Source organism: Macrosteles quadrilineatus, unplaced genomic scaffold (assembly GCF_028750875.1).
Source record: "Macrosteles quadrilineatus isolate MER2022 unplaced genomic scaffold, UCM_ALF_1.0 Scaffold_3__2_contigs__length_128488019, whole genome shotgun sequence".
NCBI classification, from domain to species: Eukaryota; Metazoa; Arthropoda; class Insecta; order Hemiptera; family Cicadellidae; genus Macrosteles; species Macrosteles quadrilineatus.
The window spans coordinates 31481487-31503218 of record NW_026542596.1 but is presented as its reverse complement, the minus strand read 5'-3'; the positions used below and the strand labels follow the sequence as shown (position 1 = coordinate 31503218).

The 21732-nt window shown below is 36.4% G+C and overlaps 2 protein-coding genes across 4 annotated transcripts in view; one reads left to right on the top strand and one right to left on the bottom strand.

Annotated features, from left to right (window-relative positions):
• Positions 1-13642, bottom strand: part of LOC128988446 (deoxyribodipyrimidine photo-lyase) — a 57354-nt gene extending 43712 nt beyond the window's left edge. Inside the window, exons 1-2 of one of the 3 annotated variants that reach the window (XM_054409735.1) lie at positions 13623-13642; positions 2937-3048 (exon numbers count right to left, since the gene is read on the bottom strand). In XM_054409735.1, coding sequence (XP_054265710.1) covers positions 2937-3038 — 102 coding nt within the window. In that variant the 5' untranslated portion in view covers positions 3039-3048; positions 13623-13642. Of the gene's footprint in view, positions 1-2936; positions 3049-5981; positions 6089-6250; positions 6304-13622 lie in introns of those variants that run through there. The other 2 variants (XM_054409734.1, XM_054409733.1) reach the window with 2 other exon arrangements.
• Positions 13643-14873: 1231 nt separating this feature from the next.
• LOC128990384 (uncharacterized) overlaps positions 14874-21732 on the top strand; it is a 55589-nt gene continuing 48730 nt past the window's right edge. Inside the window, exon 1 of the mRNA XM_054412731.1 lies at positions 14874-15076. The gene's annotated coding sequence lies outside the window, so the exon portion shown is untranslated. The remainder of the gene's footprint in view (positions 15077-21732) is intronic.

Sequence of the window (21732 nt, the reverse complement as noted above, 5' to 3'; positions counted from 1 at the left end):
TCGGCTAGCTTCAACTAACCTACAAAACTTGATTGTGTCTTCTAATTTTAAATCGGTTTCACGGAGGAACCTTTCTTGTGTTGACTGGTCATTAATGCCCATTACAATCCGGTCACGAATCATATTATCCTCTTCACTCCCAAACTCACAGTAGATAGCCAACTTTCTAAGGTCAGTAAGGAAACTATTAAAGGGCTCCCCCAGACCCTGAGATCGCTTGTGAAACAAATATCTTTGATAGACAACATTAGATTTTGGAGAGAAATGTTTATCAAAAGCACTCAAAACATCTTTTAATTTTAATGTGGACACTTCCCCCAGTTTAAACGTGAAAAATATTGATAATGCATCAGGTCCAATCGCATTTAGCAGTTGAGCTACCTTTACATGGTCACTTTTAGCATCGGCCTCAGTGGCCGTTAGAAACAATTGGAATTGATTTTTAAAGAGAGTCCATCCCACCGAAACATTGTCATCAATATTTAGAGGCTTGGGAGGCTTAAAAGACATCTTAATTGAATTTTTAAAACGGAACTTGCAATCCTGAACATGTGAGGTCGACTAGGCCTACACACCATTTTTAAGTCCTATAAAACACACTCGACTTATTACCTTGGGAGCGTTGCTTCTTCAGACTGCGCCATGATGTACTCTTACTTTTAATTAAATATATGATTAATAAAACACCAAGTCAATGTTAAGACTTTTTAATACATCTTGAATCAGCATGTTCTACATTTTATGTGTTATACGTTGGAGTACAAAATTAAGAAGAAGGACGATGATCTCTACGCAGAGAGACATCCCCGCTACTCAAGACTACCAACTATAAAAACAAAATAGTTGAAGTAATATAACTCATAACAGACAGAAGAGAGATTGGCTTTACAACTTAATTTAACATGGCAAAATTGAAAAATGGATATGGTTTACACTTAAAACAAAAAGGAATATGTTTTTATAAGTTTAATAGAGTTCCAAATTAATAGTTTAGATGTAACGATTGTTTTATTTAGATATATTTTAAATGTGGTTATGTATAAGAACTAGCCTCATCACACCCATATACATATGCTCTAGACTTAAGGGCATAAAAGTAAAGGCTATGAAATTTGTTATCTTGCAAACCCTTAAATTCCTTATACAGCAATTCCTTATACAGTATAACTACATTATACAGCAACAAACCACATCTTAGAGTAGCCTATTCGGAGTGTTTATTTGCAATTTTATTAACTATTTTCATTTTGTCATTTATAGGTTAACACTTTAACTTATTTCTAAGAGTAGATTCATCAGTGGAATTCATTGGTTTTGAATAAAACTAGCATTTTCTTAGGCCAAGCACACGATTGTACCGTGTGTCTGAAGGCAAATAATTAATCAATTAATTATAGTCAATTAATAGGTTCAGGAAACCCGATGTCTAGTATAGGCCAATAATTTATACAATATGAGATTAACAATTATAACATCAAGTCTTGTGCAATGGCTCAGCATTAAAAAATGACAATTAACAGTAAGGATACCATAATATTTTTATCTCCAGTAATGCGAGTTTATTTAGGCCTAGCCTACAGTGGTTTTCAATGAATTGAGACGACAGGGCTGAGCACAAAATGTGCAAATAGCACCACATCGTGAGCATGATAAAATGTTATTATGTAATTTATTTTACTAGCCTACATATTTTAGACTGTATTTTATACCATGGAAATTGTACATATATGGGCCTGTGTTAATTTTTTTAACGTCTCCTACAAATTTAAACACCACGATTAATGCTCAGTCCCCTGGTACCTACCTTGAAAATGCTGCACTGCGGTGAAACGTCGGAGTTAGAGAACTTTAGTCTGTGATTTGATTTTTAGCGAATTTCCCATATAGGGAATAAGCTATTACCGTAGTACTCACGGTAAGACCTGGACCCGGGACCGATTTTTTTTTTCGTTTTGAGGTCCCTAGAGGTAAAAAACACCATCCGTTCAAATTCATATATATATATATATATATATATATATGTGTCCGTTAGCGCGATAACTCGAGCAAAAATGATCAGATTTTGATGAAATTTGGTACAAACGTGTAAACCTACGTTTATTCGAACGAGTTCGCGAACCAGCATGATCGGACCATGGGAACGGGGGTTTATGGGGGCTTTTATGGGGTAAAAATGGGTTTTTCCCATTTTTGACCCAAAAAACATAAAATTTTGCAATTTTTTTCCAAACTATTTTGTAGAGCTTAAAAAAACAAATAATTTAGTATATTGAAGCGTTATAATGCGCCTAATGGTTACGGAGAAAATTCCAAAAAATTGTAAATTTAAAATTCCCATGTTATTCTTATGGAGAATAAGTAAACTGTTGTAGTTTGCTTGTTTATAAACATATTTTGCCCAAATTTGGAAAATGTTTTTATTTCTTACAAACTATTAACATTTTACATAAAAAACACTTTTACCCTCCCTGTTGCAGCAAACCTAAGTATGTTTTAAACTGATTCTATTTAAATAGGGAATAAATGTGATATTTTTAAGGAGACATTTTAGTGTAAATCCATTCAGGGAAATGGAAATTCGCTTAGTCTGCAGGTTTGCTGCGGCGGGGGTATTATTAGGTAATGTGTGTTTGTGTGTGTACGATCAACTGTGGTGACAAGGACTGTGTTCTACTTATTTCAATAAGGTGAGTGATGCCTAAAAATATTTATTTAACTGAATTAAGATGTAATTTATTGACCTCACATAAAAACCTAAACGACATAGAAATAACATCAGTTTACAACCCATACAACTCATCAAATGAGGTGAGAATGGTGAGATACATTAGGCCTAACTCAAAAGTAAAACTTTTGAAGCACCTTAGTTTGAAAACCTGTAAAACTCAACAACCTTTTGCGGATACCAAAAACTCGTATTGTAGGGTACAACTTACATTTTTTCTTTCTTTTTCAAATTCGGAGATTAGGTCTACCTTGTCAGATTTAGATTCACTTGTCTTGACTTTTTTTAAAGCAGGTTCATCTTCACTTGCCATATTGTAGTTTCTAAACAAAAAGAGACACATTATTAAAACTATCATAGCTGCTGCCTAGCCTATCATGTGAAGTGATGAGAATGTAATGAACTAAGATTGCTTATCTTGAGATTGCAAAGCCAACAGAAAAGTTATATTAGGCCTAAGATTATATTATATTAAACATTCTAAATTTAAAGATAAAACAAACTGTGGTAAGTTAAGATAAATATTAAATGTTTTGCGTGATGCAATATACTGTGTGTAAATTATATGTACTTTATTCGAAGCCATAATGAAGAACCAACTCATTTCGTTTTTTTGAGGACAATAGCCTGTTTACATAGATGCTCAACATGGATTCAGAAAAGGTCGCTCTACTACCACTGCCCTGCTGAGCCTAGTCAACACCATCTCTGAAGCATTTGAGCAAAATGAGTCTGTGCAGCTTAGCCTCTGAGACTTAAGCAAGGCTTTTGATGTAGTATCTCATGACATCCTCCTGCTAAAACTAGGCAAGTATGGCGTTGGCGGTGTTGTTCTCAAGAGCCTCTCAAACTATCTGAGGGAGTTGTGTCTCTGCGAGGAACCCTTTCCAGCATAGGCCATCTCTCAAACGGTGTGCCACAAGGATCTGTTCTAGGCCCTCTCCTCTTTACAATAATGATAAACAACCTGCATCTGAATGGGAGAACATTATTATTTGCAGACGATACAACGCTGCTGACCAGAGGTGTTAATATTCACCAACTGTCAACAGAGGCTGAAGACCTGCTCGAGAGAGCCAAGGATTGGTTTGTTGCAAATCACTTGAAAATCAAAAATGACAAAACCCAGTCCCTGGTCTGTACGCTGAAAGGGAGAGTAGAGGAAGATGGCGCAGTAAGGCTTCTAGGATTCACAATAGATACCAGGTTAAATTGGAGCAAACACATCGTGCAGATATGTGTTAAGTTATCTCGTGTCCTCCATCTTCTAAGAAAACTTAGACCCGAAATTCCTAAATCATCTCTTTTATCTGTGTACTAGGCTATGCCTTATTTCATAGTCATGTGACTTATGGGCTGGTACTGTTGAGGTAATCCTCAGCAGCTGAAGATGTGTTGCTTTTACTACAACAAATGGCCTTGAGGATTATTACATCTGCTAGGTATTTGGACCATCAGTAGGCTATGTAGTCAGTACGTTCTTGATATCCTGATCCTACTAAAAGGATAATTTAAGGAGAGAGGAGGTGCATGAGTACTACACTAGGAAGGCCCAAAATATTGATTTTCCTCTCTGCCGTCTGAGTCGTACCTCGAGTTGCTATCCTCGTTCAGCTATTAAAATGTATAATACTCTGCCTACCCAGATGCGGGAGATGGATGCACCCTCCTTCAAGAAGGCGCTGAAAGGGATGGATACTAAGTAGTAAGATTCTATTAAAACTGCATGATTCTACGCAATGTACAGACAAAACTGTAATTTTATTTATCTTATAGGTAGGATATTGGGTTTTATATACATCTTGTGAGTAAACATTATAACTTAAGTAAAAATATATTATAATAACGGTACCTACGGTAATTTAATAAATACTTAACTTAAGCTAACGATGCTGATTAAGAAGTTACTGTATGCAAGATATTCTTCTATCCAAACCAAAGACTACCCTGACTTCCTCGTTCTCGGGTAAGAACAGGAAAGACGTTTTCCTACACTCACAATGAGGCCTACATTGAGGTGTGGGAAAATTACTCCGTAATACACTAACTAACAGGAATCAATATTTACAACAAGCTACCTAACACCAAGCGTCTTAGAGAAGCTGGTCCACCTCCTCAAGTCCAGGGCTTACAGCTCCCTGAAAGATTTTTTTAATGATAAGTTACAATGATGACTAGGCCCTAGTCCTGATTTTGATTGATTTGACGATCTGCAACTTGTGTGAAACTGGCAATAACTCGGCAATAAGTAGTGCACACGCCATAAAAAATCTATTGCTGGCCGTTTTGCGGCAAAATACGTCCGCGATCCATATTACCGATGATGCCAACAGATAGAGGACACTTTAACGGTCACGACAGTATCACCATCATGTAGGCTACCTGGGGAGTAGGTTAGGGGGGTAAAATCAGCAATAATTTGTGCGCCAGAATAGATAGAACAAACAGCCAGCAATAGATTTTAGCGGGCCCGCGCACTACTTATTGCTGACTTTACCCCCCTAACCTACTCCCCAGGTAGGCCTACATGATGTTGATACTGTCGTGTCCGTTAAGTGTCCTCTATCTGTTGGCATCATCGGTAATATGGATCGCAGACGTATTTTGCCGCAAAACGGCCAGCAATAGATTTTAGCGGGCGCGCGCACAACTTATTGCTGATTTCACCCCTCTAACCTACTCCCCAGGTACATGATGTTGATACTGTCGTGTCCATTAAAGTGTCCTCTATCTGTTGGATCGCGGACGTATAATTTTGCTGCAAAACGGCCAGCAATAGATTGTAGCGGGCGCGCGCACAACTTATTGCTGATTTCACCCCTCTAACCTACTCCCCAGGTACATGATGTTGATACTGTCGTGTCCATTAAAGTGTCCTCTATCTGTTGGATCGCGGACGTATAATTTTGCTGCAAAACGGCCAGCAATAGATTTTAGCGGGCGCACGCACTACTTATTGCTGATTTCACCCCCCTAACCTACTCCCCAGGTACATGATGTTGATACTGTCGTGTCCGTTAAAGTGTCCTCTACTTATCTGTTGGCATCATCGGTAATATGGATCGCGCACATATTTTTCCGCAAAACGGCCAGCAATAGATTTTTAGTGGCGCGTGCACTAGTTATTGCCAGGTTCACACCAATCGATTTGCATGCCTAAGTCACTAAGTGTAGGCCTATGGTTTTGTAACTTATTTGTATCAATCTGTTTTAGATGACGTGTTAAATTTTAAAAAAGTTTGGAAGCCATCAATACCTTTTGGGTAAAAGATTAAGATATGTAGAAATAAGGTAGCCTATGGCATAGACCTAAACATTTACTGCTAGGCCTAGGCGTAGTTATGGAAATAAAATCTTGTATTGAAATATAATTAGGCCTACTACACTGCTTACAGTCCTGGTAGTAATCAAACTTAAAAAATCCTATGTTTGTACTAAATTTTTCTATTGAAATAGAAGGTAAGCTTAAATTATTGCATAAAATAAACATATATAAATAACAACAGAAAAAAAAACACCACTTACAACTAAATGGTACAGAGCTACACTGTCACTGAGCTGCTAGCTGCTACGCTACAACACAACTAAATAGTAGTGAGTGATGTGCGATACGTATCGTATCGTATCGGAATATCGCGATACGCGAGGGACGATACGATATTTCGATACGATATTTGAAAAACGATACGTATCGTATCGTCTAAAACGATATTTGTATTTATATCGGCACATAGAGCGATACGATTCATGTCAAAACGATATTTTTAAGCTTATTTTTGCGCAGGCCCCCGCAGGCTGAGCAAACTGCAAAATCTGTACTCTGTGGATGTGTAGTTTGAAATAGGAGTTTTTGACGTCTGTATTTTTGGTTTTTACTTGATAATGTACCAGTCCCATCCCAGTCCAGTCCATTTCCACTAACGTTTTATCTAATCTAGCACTAGATCTGCCTGCTACGACGGCGCTGATGGGCCACCAACTATAAAAAAATATTTTTCTTAATCTCTGAGAAAAAACTTAGAATTCTGAGTTTAAAGTCAGAATATAACAAGTGGGCGTTCCACTCTGAGATTAAAGTCAGAATTCAACTAGTGGGCGTTCCCCTCTGAGATTAAAGTCAGAATTTAACAAGTGGGCGTTCCTCTCTGTGAAAGGAGTTAGAATTCTGAGATTAAAGTCAGAATTGAATTGTGGGCGTTCCTCTCTGGGAAAAAAGTCAGAAGATAACTAGTGGGCATTCAACTCTAAGTCAGAATTGAACTGAGGGCGTTCCTCTCTTATTGCAACGATATTATCAGCATATCGATGCTATCATCCCTACTATCTTAGACAAAAGAAATAATATAAATATCATTTCTGTTGTCTATTCTACTGTGTTCTTCTACTTGCAACGTTGCCAATTCTACCAGGCCGCGGCCTGGAGTTAAAGGTGGCCGTGAGAAGAGTACAGTAGAGTATAGTAGCACGGCCGCCTTGGTGGCCGTGGTAGTAGAGACTATATAAGTCCAATTCTTACGTTAATCTCAGAGATGAACGCCCACAATTCAATTCTGACTTTAATCTCAGAATTCTAACTCCTTTCACAGAGAGGAACGCCCACTTGTTAAATTCTGACTTTTAATCTCAGAGGGGAACGCCCACTTGTTGAATTCTGACTTTAATCTCAGAGTGGAACGCCCACTTGTTATATTCTGACTTTAAACTCAGAATTCTAAGTTTTTTCTCAGAGATTAAGAAAAATTTTTTTTTATAGTTGGTGGCCCTTCAGCGCCGTCGTAGCCTGCAATCCTAAAACGCTATCGGAAGGATAGGGAAACAGGTCCAAGACGTAGGGAGTTGTGAAGGAAGTAAGTAAAGGCGAGAAGTGTGGAGTGTGGAAATGGATTAATGTATCTGCAATACTGAGACTGTTTTCAGAGTAAACTAATGATTTTCCCCGAGCAAAGCTTGGTCCCCAGGTACTTATATAAATTTGCCGTTTCTAGGTTAGGTAGGGGAGGGGGGAAACGATACGATACGTATCGTTTTTCGATATTTTTGACGATACGATTCGCGTATCGCGATACAGACGCCCGATTCGATACGGCGATACGATATTTTTTTCCGATACGTATCGTATCGCTGTATCGCGATACGCGTCCGTATCGCCCATCACTACTAAATAGAGATGGGCGTTATTTAACGTAACAGGGTAAATAACACTGTTAATAAATTGTAACCTGTTATCAAGATAACACGTTACTCAGAATACCCTGTTATTTTTGTAACGCTGCGCTCATTGGCTTATGAATTGATCTCCTGTACTGGTTCCGTCAGGATCAAAGTCCTGAAAGCAACAAAAAGTCTTTAAAATAATAAAATGTGAGAGAACGTTCCATTCCAGCCGGAATTTAACGTATACGAGAACTGTACATAGTGTGGCAACATTAACACCAACAATAATTATGGAAAAACTGGAACGAAACGTCCAGCTAGGTAACACCCATGCTAGAATTAAGTTACAGTATATCCGGGCCGAAACGAACGAACACGGTCAGTAACAGGGTAGAGCAATAACACCCAGCGAGAATTTCGTTACATTACGGCTAAACTGGAACGAATAAACCACCCGCAGAGAGTAACGCCAAGCTGGAATGATAACGTTACAGCCCAGCCGAGCCAGAACGAACATACGGCCAGTAACAGGGTAGAGCAATAACACCCAGCGAGAATTTCGTTATACATGCCCGCCGAGCTGGGGCTGGGATGTCACCTGGATGTCACGGTGTGGTGGGGAAGGAACGGACCGGTAACAGGTTACAAAATTAACAGGTTACTGTTACCTGTTACCAAGTTGTAATGGAACGGTGTAACGCGTTTCTCAAAAGTAACGGTAATTTCCATCTCTACAACTAAACTGCTGGGCTGGCTGTTCCGAGAGTGGAACTCGTTCCACAGTTCCAAGTGGAACCACAATCCAACTACTTTTTCAGCTGCAACTCGGTGGAACGATTTGAATGTAGTTCCGCACAAACAGCTGCAGCCTTATTGTAAATTTTTAAAGATAAGTTCCGGAGTAACTGGATTTGTAAAACACATACAGTTACAACAATACAGCTGCAGCTGGTTTATTAATACTCTCACTAAACATTAAGTTCTAGCCTGTGCAGCTGATGCGTTTTGACTTATTTGGTCTATTGTAAACAAAGGTTTGATTAGCGGATATGGTTGACATGCCTTAAAAGAAAAATTATCATTTTCTGTTTTTTAATTTTTTCAGGCAGGAATTAAATAAAAGTACATCAGTCTCAGTTAAGTCGTGCTCATAATATATGCAAATTTAATTATCTCTTCCTGAGTAATCAGTACCGTAATAATTGTTTGTGTTTAACTTAATTCAGGATTTTTTCGCTATTAACTTTAGAATTTTATATTAAGAGTTAGGGTAAGTGGTGTTTGAATAATATGATTTTAACAATAAAAAAATGTGTAATATGAATAAATGCATAATATAAAGAACCTCTAAAATAATTTATACCGGCCTTGTCACGTATTATTTTTAGACCCTAGATAGACAAACTAAAATAATGAATTACTTGTACTACATTTCCAAAACATGATATTGATTTCTTTACAGTCGCTATTTTGCATTATTTGAAACAATATTCTAATTCAAGAACAGCTTAAACTAATCCGTCTCAAATTATGGGAATAAACTGAGATTTTGTTCATCCGCCCTTCTGCCTCGTTCCACTACAGCCATAGCTCCGCTGCAGCGGGAAAACCAGCTGCAGCGGGCAAAACCAGCTGCAGCTGGAACTTCTTTTGGAACGAGTTCCATGGCGACCTTGGAACTAGCTGCAGCTGTTTCGCCCAAGTAACTTCTTGGCACATCTCTAGCTGGCTGGCTGGTGCTGGTGCCTGGTAGTGGTACGGTACGGGCACGGAGTACGGTACTGTACTGCTACTGCTGCTAGTGCTGCTACTGACTGTGACTGAGACTGACTGACTGCTAGAGCTAGTGCTAACTGCTATTCTATTATTGCACCACACCACAAATCATTCGTAATGCGTTATAAAATAGTAGTTTACGCAACGATTGCGTTAAGTGAGTCTTTACGACACGAGTAGAAAATTTAAGGCACGAGCCTTGGCGAGTGCCTTAAAAACTTCTACGAGTGTCGTAAAGATTATTAACGCGAGTTGCGTACACTACTTTACCTACGACCGTTTTTTAATTACTATCAATCTGGATTTAATTACTAACAATAACTACTGATAACTTTTTAGAGAGGTTATGTTTTCGTGTATTGTCATTGCCACTGAAAGTGATGCAACGACTTGCTGTATAATCAGCTGATTTCCTGTAATTACGTGTTTGTTAAACTTCGTTAAATATTGCATTGCTAGCAGCATTCTTACCATAAATAATATTGTATCAGGTACAATTCGGCAAATATTTCATTTATTTTTGGACTTCCACCAACTTAATTAAGAATACGCGAGTATCAACATGAACAAGTCTGATCAACAATTAAATTGGTCAACTGATCAGCTGATTAGTTGACGTTCGAAGCATTACAATTTTAATTCTTTTCTCTCAATACTTGAACCTCATTGGTCCGTTACCTGTGTGGATATGAGAAAACTATGCGGATATGAAATGAAACTATGCGGATATGAAAGTAAACAGCTGTAAAGTGAAACTTTTCAATTCTAAGAACTGGACTGAAATGGCTACTTTAAAAAACGGTCGTAGGTAAAATAAATTGTAGGCTATATTGTGTAAGGGTAAATAAGGTAAATGCACCAGTAGCTGACAGTGCTCCAGAAGCTGACAGTTTGAGTTTCTTTACATTATAATGTGGTCTCTTAAAAAGATGTACACATGATTGCATTGTTAGAAGAACATATGTTTATTCTTGATTTGTTTACAAACATATCAGTGAAATTTAGCCCATACTCGCTGAATGGTGGTGGTTTGAAAGCGACCCTGTCTGTGGTCTGTCTGTACACATTTCCCTTAATGAAATTGTTAAGAAGATAAGTTTGGTTTTTTAGTCATTTCGCTAAATTTCTTAAATAGTATTGATGATTAGGCTCATTATTTTTATCAATTATACCTTTGTTGACAATTTCATGATAAAATTGGGGTGTTAGGGGTTTTGGATTTAAAATTATATCAATGTCAGGCTTTGGTACACAAAAGCCACACAAGTTCCACTAGCTGACAGGGGATATTTGCTACTTGCACAATATTAAATTGGTTTTACCCATCGAAATTTGCATGCTATTTCACACATTTTAATTTTTTAATTAATAAGCCAAATTATCTTAAAATTTTTTTTAATATATAAATTTTTTTAAGAATATATATATTTTTTTTTAAATATATATATTTTTTAATGTAAATATTTTTTATTTTAAAATATGTAAAATAAATTTTCTTAATAACGTTTTACATGATCTTATAATTTAATCATTAAGTTAGATTTTATTCGTCTTAAAAATTATAAAACACTTAGGTTTAGCAGCTATAAGTTATAGTATATAGTACATTTATAGTTCCAGTGTCAGCTACTGGGACAACTGCCAGTCAGCTACTGGTACAAGCACTTTTTTCACTGTCAGCCACTGGAACACGTACAAAGGTTGAATTAAGTTTAAAAATGTTATAAAATATATTTTTAAAAAAACCCTTTTTGTATGACAAATTTGAAAACTACACTAAATTTAGAATCACATAAAACCCGTAATATCTCTTTAGTTCCTATTTATTCAAAACCACGGATTATTAAGTGCGTATAGTTTCTTATACTGTCAGCTACTGGTGCGTTTACCTGTGTATTGACAATGCCTACGTACATGCTTAGCTTTAGCCACGATTACTAGAAAATGTATTTTTCTAGTAATCGTGGCTTTAGCTTAAACGCAAACGCACAAAAAATGATTATCATTTTCATTAAAGACATAGGGTAAGGGTACCCGTAGAGTATGAATTATTTTATACTAATAAAATACAAATTACTGGTTGTAGGCTATAATTTTAAAGTTTGATTCACAGGGGTTATGGTAGTTAAAGGCGGCCGTGGGTTGTGTGGTTATTCAGGCCGTGGCCTGGTAGAATTGGTAACGTCGCAAGTAGGGTTGGTTAGTGTCAGTCAGACGTCCCATAAGATAACATGGCAGACAGGAGGTGACATCAGCTCATTAATTTGCACTTTATTGATTTAAATTTATGATCATAGATTTACTGAGCGGAGCGAGCGAAGCTCTTATACTACACTCCTGCTTTTGTTTTACAAATACTCCTCCTGAACGGCTAAAGCGATCTGCACGAAATTTAACACAGTCATAGTACCCAACCATGGGAAGGTATAAATCTGAAATGGTACAAATCGGACCATAGGACTTTTCCCTACATGAATGCAAACTTTTAGAAATTTAACATGGACCTTATGGGTTAATTGGTCGCCATGACATTATTTGCAAGTAAACACTAACAAGTAAACAAGAGCCTCGACATATGTTAGTCAACAAATCTACCACATTATAAATACAGTACAAAAGAAAAAAATCGGATGAATACTAAAGAGCATATTTAGTCTATTGCATGTAATACGAATTGATTAACAATCAGTTCTATATTGAGTGATTAAAATCATGCCGTTTATATTTAATTGTAAAATAGTTCTGTTCTTTTTAACAGAAATGAATAGTCAACTAATTAGGCCAAAGTCTATGTTGCTTGGAGAAGGAGAAGATAAAACAAGGTCATTAAAAAAAAACACTACAACATAATCATACCAACAAAAATCACACCGCCCTTGATTTGCAAGTAAATTTGTAAAAATTGTACTTGTAGCGAAAAATACAAAATCATTTTACGAAATGAAATCACAACCACTTGGTTTGCAGGTAAGGTTTAAGACTAAATGGTGTAACTTAGACAATAAAATAGTCGTATTGATAAATTTTATTGCACAAAAGGGAAATTTTGAAAGTGGTTGACGATATATTTCTTACTTTTAACTGCTAAAATACAACTATACCTAAGTTATATAGCTTTTACAGCATTTTATGTGAGCAAGACGCGCCATTAATGTAGACTTTGAATATGTACTGCAATTCCTATTTGCAGTCTACAAATAGGAATTCCACTAATGTGAACCAAATATAACACTCATTGTTTCGATACTGCAATTAACAATTCGTTGACGTGAACCCGACGTATCATTGACTTTGAATATTGCAAATAGACATCCCATATAAGTGAAGCAGAAGGAGGCCTAAGCCTACCATTGACTTCGGATACTGCAATTAGGCATTTTATTTATGTGAACAAAATAAATGGACCATTGATTTAGGATACTGCAAGTAGACTATTCATATACATGTACCATTGAATTTGGATACTACAAGTAAACAATCCGTCTACGTGAACCATACGTACTATTGACTTTAGAATCTGTAAATAGGCATTCCATTTACGCGAACCAAATATATCATTGGCATTGGATACTGCAAGTAGACATTTAATTTATGAGAACCAGATGAAACATACGAGTAGAAAACGGTTCCTACAAGTAGACGATTCATTCACTTAATCCTGACTTATGATTGACTTTGGATACCTACTGCCAATAGGCAACAAAAAAAATAAATGATATATTTAAATGATTAATATTATGATTAATATTGATATATTTAAAATGCGAACCAAATATATCATTGACATTGAATATGCTGGCTCCGCTCAATATTGCAAGCAGACAACTGCATTGTCCAACCCTTCTTGCAACGTTGCCACTTCAAAGGCCGCGGCCTGGAGTTAAAGGCGGCTGTGCATGTAGTCACTCATTCCTGTTAGATTAACGATTTAACAAAAATCCAAATTGTTAGTAGTCCTTGTACATACCTTGATCAAGAAATGTCCAGTTTTCACTATTGTTTATTGTAATGACTTTTCCATTAAAATGTATTATTTTGGAATAAAGAACTTATGACTTTCGTATGGTTGCCATTTTAAGGAGCCTAAATAACTTGCACGAGACGGTTAGTTAAGCAGACTAAATTAAGTAACCAAAAACATGACGTTTAGATCTTATTCTTGGTACTCACACAGATGAGATATCTCAAAAAATCATTGATTAATCCATGGTAGGCCTATCCATGTGAATTGCGCATTCAGAGTCTATGGTCTATATCATTAGATTTCCCATCCTTATGCAACAGCTGAAGCCAATTGTATTGTTAGTTCTGTCCGGTTTTCTGTAGATGTCATGTTTTGTTTACAATTTGTTAATATTATTTTAGGGTTAGTTTCTCATTATTTGTGCCTCACTGTTTTGTTATATAGCTAGTGAAGGAGTTATTGTTTATGATTAGATAGTTTTATTTTTGTTAAACGAGGTTTTAAATTACTGAAATAACAAGAAACAAATTGTAAACAAAACATGAAATCTACAGAAAACTGGATAGAACTAACAATAAAATTGGCTTCAGCTGTTCCATAAGGATGGGAAATCTACTAAGGGCACGGCCGCCTTTAACTCCAAGCCACGGCCTTCGAAGTGGCAACGTCGCAAGTGGTGTTGTAACAGCTGTTTTGTTTCGAAGCAGCTAATGGTATTTGTGTATTTACGAAATATTGGTTACTGGACTATGACAATATATTGACTCCGCTTAAAATAAACAGATATAGGATTTTTTATTCATATTTTTTTGTTTTTAATTCTGTATGTTTTATTTTAAATTTTTTAATAAATTTATGTTCATAAATTTAAATCAATTAAGTGCAAATTAATAAGGTGATGTCACCTGTCTGCCATGTTATCTTATGGTACGTCTGTCACTAAACAACACCACTTGCGACGTTGCCAATTCTGCCAGACCGCGGCCTGAAGTTAAAGGTGGCCGTGACAAGGGACTATGTTTTATCCATGTCTAAACATACAATTTTGAATACAAGATATTAGTTTACATAAACAATGACTCGGAGATATCTGATGTTTTTTAATAGCATTGACTATATATCTACACATAGATATAAAGTCAATGCTAATAGCTTTCAGCATCACTTTTTAGTAAATTTTCTTCATGCCAAATGGCCAGCTGTTCTATACTGCAAACTTCTTTTCTCCAGTTCACTCTCCTCAGTTAGTTCACTCACTGCCCTTTTTCTGCTTCTGGTTTATAGGTTAGATTATCGAAGTTGGAGATTATTTTAGCATTTTATTTTAGTTTAGTAGCAGTGTGTCGTCAAACATAACTTCTAACAGCTTAGTTATTATCTGTAGCTGGCTAATATTTTTACAGTCTTCGACTTCGACGCTCGTCGAACAACATTACCCACAATAAAAGATCAACTAAGTAAGTGTGTTAGTGTTACTTTCATTAAGAAGTGGCCTATCTCTCAATTATTGCAAAAAATATCGTAATGAAACAGTAGGTAACTTACTCAGTAAAAATGACACATTAAAGGGGGTTTTCCGAATTTAGTATTTTAATAATATTTTTAAATGGGAATTAATCAACAGGCTCTGAATATTCACTTCCTTAGGGCTTAAGACATTTATTCATCATTTTTACATATGTAATGCATAGACAGGTCAAATTGTTGGTAAATACATCTCGTATTCAGTCTTGGGTAAATAAATGTATAAATATATAAATAACAAGGAATTCAGTTAATACGGTCAATATAATACAAGAGTTAACATTGAAATTGAGCCACGAGCAAATAAATACAAAAGTTACAGACCATGGCAAGAGATTTAAAATTTTACAGTTATAAATTAAAAATTCGTGCAACTTATATCTAAATCACAGTTACATCCTATTTTAAATATTTTTTATTGACTTATCAGACATGCTACAAAAAATCTTCGATACGGTAGAGCGGATTGTTTACTATAAATAAAAACAGCCTTTTCTTAAAATTCTTAAAGTCTAAATCTGTCACAGCCAGAGGCAATTTATTTAAAACAGCCTGATACCCATCACAACATGTCCTGATCTTGTTTTTTCTAACCGTACCTGAGGCAGATCAATCTTTTTGCAGTTTCTGGTACTAATACTGTGCACTTCATTTCTCATTTTGTATTTAAAGCTATTCTTAAAAGTAAACAATAGTAATTGATGGATAAATATATAAGTTAATGGTGGTCAATATTTTTAATTGAATAAAAAGGGGCTTACAGTGTGCTTCACTATCCTCTTTACACATTATAAGTAGGCAAATATTTCAAGAGCCAGCTTCAGGTTACACTGTTTAACTTTAGCCTAAATACACATTTCCATTCTAGCTATGTTAACTATGGCCGAACCAAAATTCTAATTTTTTGTAGACCTTTGGAAAGGAAAGGCCATATTTTTACATTTAAAAGCCTTCACTAGGCCTATCTATTTAGTTTAACCCATTCGCTTAGGTATGGTTTTTTTTACCCGCCTAAAAAAATACATAAACAAAAAAAATAACATAAAACAAAACATAGGCCTAAACATAACATAAAAAAAAATACATAAAAATACAAATTTTTTTTGTTTTTAGGCCAAAACAAACAAATTTGTTGTGGGTAGTTTTTATTTCTGACTTAAATTTTGTTCTGACAACATTTACTATTAATAAGTATGTTATTATTTTCTTAGCCCTATTCAAAATTAAATGTAGATTCAAAATATGGTAGCCTAAGTATTAAAAAATATAAGTAGGCCTAAGTTACCTATAGTTTTTAACCATACCTTATTTAATTAAAATTAAAAATTAAAAAAAACTATTTTATTGGTAATTTTTAGCTACTTAGGACTCATATATCTTCTGGAACTGGTCTAAGGTCTTATAATAACTTACTGTAGGCTAAATGACACTTATAAAAACTCACCAAATGTCAATCAAAGTTCATTTTGGTGTGCCTTGAAACACTCACACACTGAGCTCACACTCCCAGTGGCTGTCACTGCGCTTTCCCTGGGCACTACACACCTTGCATCTTCTTGAAGGTGTTTGTTTGATGTCATTTGGAGGAGTATGCCTAGGAAAATGTCCCCAAGTTGCACCCTGGAGTCTCAGAGAAGTTTCTGTGTTAGATGACCGTCCTCTTCGATTGTACGGTGGCAGTTGTCGTAACTCAAACATCTGCTTGACAAATCTCTCCTTAAACTCACTGAACCCCAGTTTTTCTTGGTTAATTTTTTGAACACTTACATATAGGAGCTAAAAAGGCCAATGTCCATTATGTAATAAAATATCTTTTTAATATAATATTAAATATCTTTTTAATATAAAATATCCCTTAGCATACCTTCTCATACTAGGAAACGACGCTAATTGCTGATCCTCACGGTCAATTCCACCCATTGAACCATTGTAGAAGATCACTGGTTCTGGCTTTGTTATAATTACTTGGGTAACTCTGTCTTTCTTTCCAGTTGATCTTTTGTCAGCTTTTTGGTGAAAGGTGGACAAAATGCAAATTTGCTTCTTCTCCTGCCACCTTACTGCTATCATATCGTGGCTATAGGCTGTCTTATAGTCGTCGCGCAAATTAAGTTTACCCTCTTTGAAGCTCTCTGGCATGTTTGATCTCTACTAGTTAGCTGTTCCAATTACATTAAAACCTATTTTGTTTAAGCCAATAGAAGAGAAGAGGTGAGAAATTCCAATTATCAATTATCAGAGTATGTCCTTTTCCTGCCAAATCTTTTGTCATTTCAACGACTATCGCCTCACTCAGTAACAGCTTTTCCTCCTGTGCAGAATCCCCACTTCCTTCTTCAACTGGTTCATTTTCTTTTACTTCAGCTTCAGTATAGATCTTAAATTTAGAACGGTAGGCCTATCCACTTCCAGACATCTGCTTACGAAATAAGGGGTCTCAGTTACAGCATTAGGCAACCAGTAGGACTGTATGGTTTTTTTACTAACGACATAAGGACACAAAGCGTATAAAAACAAGCCATCTCATCTGCAGTTGTGTCAAACCATTCTAAGGCCAATATAGTCTCTGTTGCGAAATGTTGCCAAAAGTAATTCTCAAGAAACGCATAAACGTCTAGCTCAGAGGGAGCTGAGCCTAAACTTCTATCCAAACTTGCCCTAACACCTGGACAACCAGTAAAAGGGATTTTATTAATTATTATTTTCTATGCTAATGCTAGTGGTCCACTGCCAACCCTCCTTTTTCTTCTTTTTTGGTGGAGCTGTCTCATTACTAGTCTGAGTTTTGGACTTTTTAGTAGGCTTAGATGGTAGTGAAATAGGATTTTCGCCTCTAGACCTACCTTTTCCTCTAGACCTGCCCCTAACAGGTTTACTTTTAGGCCAGGGTCAGGGAAGTTAGGGTCGTCAGCTTCCTCACTCGGTGTAGGCGAGAGAGCAGGCACGCTTGAAGATGCAAGCTGGTCAAATAATTCAGGCCTACTAGGCATATCTGAATCAAATTGGACATTTGGAGGGGTCATATCTAGGCCTATGCCTGGCACTATCTGTATTATTTATAGGCCCTTGGGTGGGGGAGCAAGGTGGGCTAGTAGTTAGAGCTCGGGACATCAGTCTAAGAGGGTCCCGGGTTCAAATCCTGCCAAATCACCAATGAATTTTATCTAAATGATAATGCTGCAACCCCTAGGTCTAGCCTGAAGTAATGTAAAAAACAATCCCAGGCTCGTGCCTAGCGTCCTAGGAAAAAAAAAAAAATACCCCCGCCGCAGGAAACCTGCAGACTAAGCGAATTTCCATTTGCCTGATTGGATTTATACTAAAATGTATCCTTAAAAATATCACATTTATTCCCTATTTAAATAGAATTAGTTTCACGAGTACTTAGGTTTGCTACAACAGGGAGGGTAAAAAGGTGTTTTTTTGTAAAATGTTAGTAGTTTAGTATGAAATGAATGCATTTTCCAAATTTGATCAAAATGTGATCATTAACAAGCAAACTACAACAGTTTACTTATTCTCCATAAGAATAACATGGGAATTTTAAATTTACAGTTTTTTGGAATTTCCTCCGTGACCATTAAGCGCATAATAACTCTTCAATATACTAAATTATTTGTTTTTTTAAGCTCTACAAAATGGTTTTGGAAAGAAAATGCTAAATTTTAAGTTTTTAGGGTGAAAAATGGGAAAACCCAATTTTTGCCCCATAAAACCCCCATAAACCCCTGTTCCCATAGTCCGATCATGCTGGTTCGCGAACTCATTCGAATAAACGTAGGTTTACAGGTTTGTACCAAATTTTATCAAAATCGGATGATTTTTGCTCGAGTTATCGCGCTAACGGACACATATATAAATATATATATATGAATTTAAACGGACGGTGTTTTTGGTCTCTAGGGACCTCAAAACGAAAAAGTAAATCGGTCCCGGGTCCAGGTCTTACCATGAGTACTACGGTAATAGCTTATTTCCTATATGGGAAATTCGCTAAAAGAGTAGGCCTACTTAAGGGAAACCAGGGTCGTCAGCTTCCTCACTCGGTGTAGGCGAGAGAGAAGGCGCGCTCATTTCATCATTGGGTATAACCCATTAAGAAACTGAACTGATTTATGCAATTCTTCATCACGTTATGGAGAAGATACATTCTAATCTAAAATATTTCAGGCCTACTAGGCAAATCTGAATCATATTGGACAGTTGGGCATCTGGAAAGGTCATAGGCCTAGCATAGCTGCAAGAAGGCTGTTCAAGCAACAACTGGTTACTTTCTAAAGGCCTAGGCCTAACACAATAATTGATAATGGTTACGAATTGGTACATCGTTGAAGAGTTCACACGAGCGATCGGGTAGTCGCGCTTCAGCTCGCATTCTACCCATTGTTCTCATTGTTCAACAGTGATGGATCCGAGTGGTTTTGATATCGATATCTTCATCTAGTCCGTGGACATGTCGCTCGTGTGAACCGGAGTATCCTGTGGTCCGCTACCCAGTCGGGTTTACCTAGTCACAGCCTAGTCGCCTAGATAAGTCGCTCGTGTGAACCAGGCCTTAGATTGATCCAAATCATCATCATTACTCCAACCCTAGGCTAATAATTAGTTATGCCTAAGTTAATAGCCTTAATAACTCAGTCATTATAGCAACGAATAAGTAAAATACTGATGAAAACTGACACTAAGACACTTTGTAACTTATTTCTTAATTTGACAACTGCTCTGCATGAAAAATGTTTGACTCTTCCAATACATTTGTAATATGTCTACTGGAAATAAACATGTCTTATGTCTTATGTCTTATGTCTAAGTAAATTCTATCACTTATTTTATAAGATAACTACCGTACACTTTTCAATAAAATAATAAAGTAAAACAAGACTGCAACAGAAGGTTCATATCGTCAAAGTAAATACAACAACGTATCAGCTGTGAAACCAGTGTAGACGTCGTCAACTGCTAAGTTGCAACATTTCAACTTCTGTTTTTTTGCCAATTGGACTGGACAAAGAGGACGAAAATATAACCAAAAGAAAGCCGTAAAATTGTAGAACAAGAAGCATAGGCTATGCGATCTATTGGATTTGTGAGGAACTAACTCCGCACAAACAGGTTTTAATAGCGGACGGCCATTCGCCGCCGCTTCACACAATTTTTAAGCGAAGGGGTTAAAATTACCATGATAGACCCGAACTGTAGTATGAATAGTATATTTCATTACTAGGACCGAGAGTGGCATTTTCCGACGCGCGCTCAAGTTTCAAGTGTGAGGCAAAGCCGAGCACAGGAAAACCAAATTTCACGTTCGAGGCTAAGCCGAGCATGTGAGAGTTACTTTCACGTACGAGGCAAAGCCAAGAACGGGAATAATGGAGCAAGTGCCAAAAAATAGCTTTCGGTACGAGTTATGAACGATACTTTTCATCATGACGCAAATACACACATTCAGAATAACATGTCTCAGCAGTATTAATATAGTTTTAGACTATTCTTTATCATTGAAAATACACTTCACAACGTACATATTATATGGTTTTATATGATTGTAGATTGTTTGGATAAATATATTAATAAATACTTTGTCACATACTTTAATTGACTTAATATTTTGTACTACTAGCTTCTAAGCTTTCTATATTCCTCTTCTTATCTTTCCCGTGATTTATCTGGTGGAAGGTGATTAGTTACCTCTGAAGCTGTTTTAATCAAATCATCAGTAATGTTAGACATACTTTGAGCAATTTCAAACATGCACTATGCTAAAATACAGCAATACAAACTAATACGTGTTCTGTATAGATTTAGATTGTGCAATAAAAACAACTGATTTAAATCATTAAAACAACTAACAAAACACTAGCGCGCATAGTCAATAAATGGAGAACTAATTGAGAGCGAGGGAAAATCAGCTGATCGTTTTTCCCTTGTTCTAAATTAGAGCTTGGGAAAGAACTACTTTCTTCCAAATCAGCTGATATCTAAAATAGTTACTTTCAGTAATAGCCCAGGCAAATTAGACATATGCTCCCCAAAAAATCATCTAAAGCTGGAAAGTGTTTTAATACCTTTTGGGGGTCCCAAATAAGACTCCTGTGAGTTTGAGACGGATTCTGACGTCTGCTTAAGTTTTGGAAGTCGAAAAACTATGAAAACTTTGCACTTTTTTCAGTTTTTCGATTATAACTCCTAAATAACGAATCCTAAGGAAAATGTTGTTCGAAGGTGTCTTTTAGTGCATTAAATTCTGCGTCGATTGATGTTAAATACGTCAAAATCGGCCGAGCCGTTTAGCCGCTGTAGCTTTTCAAAGTTGGGATATTTTCATCAACATGGCCAAAAGGTTGATTATTTGACCAGTTTTCGACTTACAACTCCTAAACGACGCATGCTATACAAAAATGTGCCTGTAGTTAATTTGAAAAACACAAATTTTGCGTAGAATTATGATTATGAATGACTAGATAGTGGTTTATTTCATGGTTATCATCCAGAGGTTTATCCAAGAATGTGTGAAGGGAAGGGTAGCAAGACCCCCTATGCAATTTTAAATCTAATATTGTTGAGGGGGTTACAAAAATTCTAGGATTCG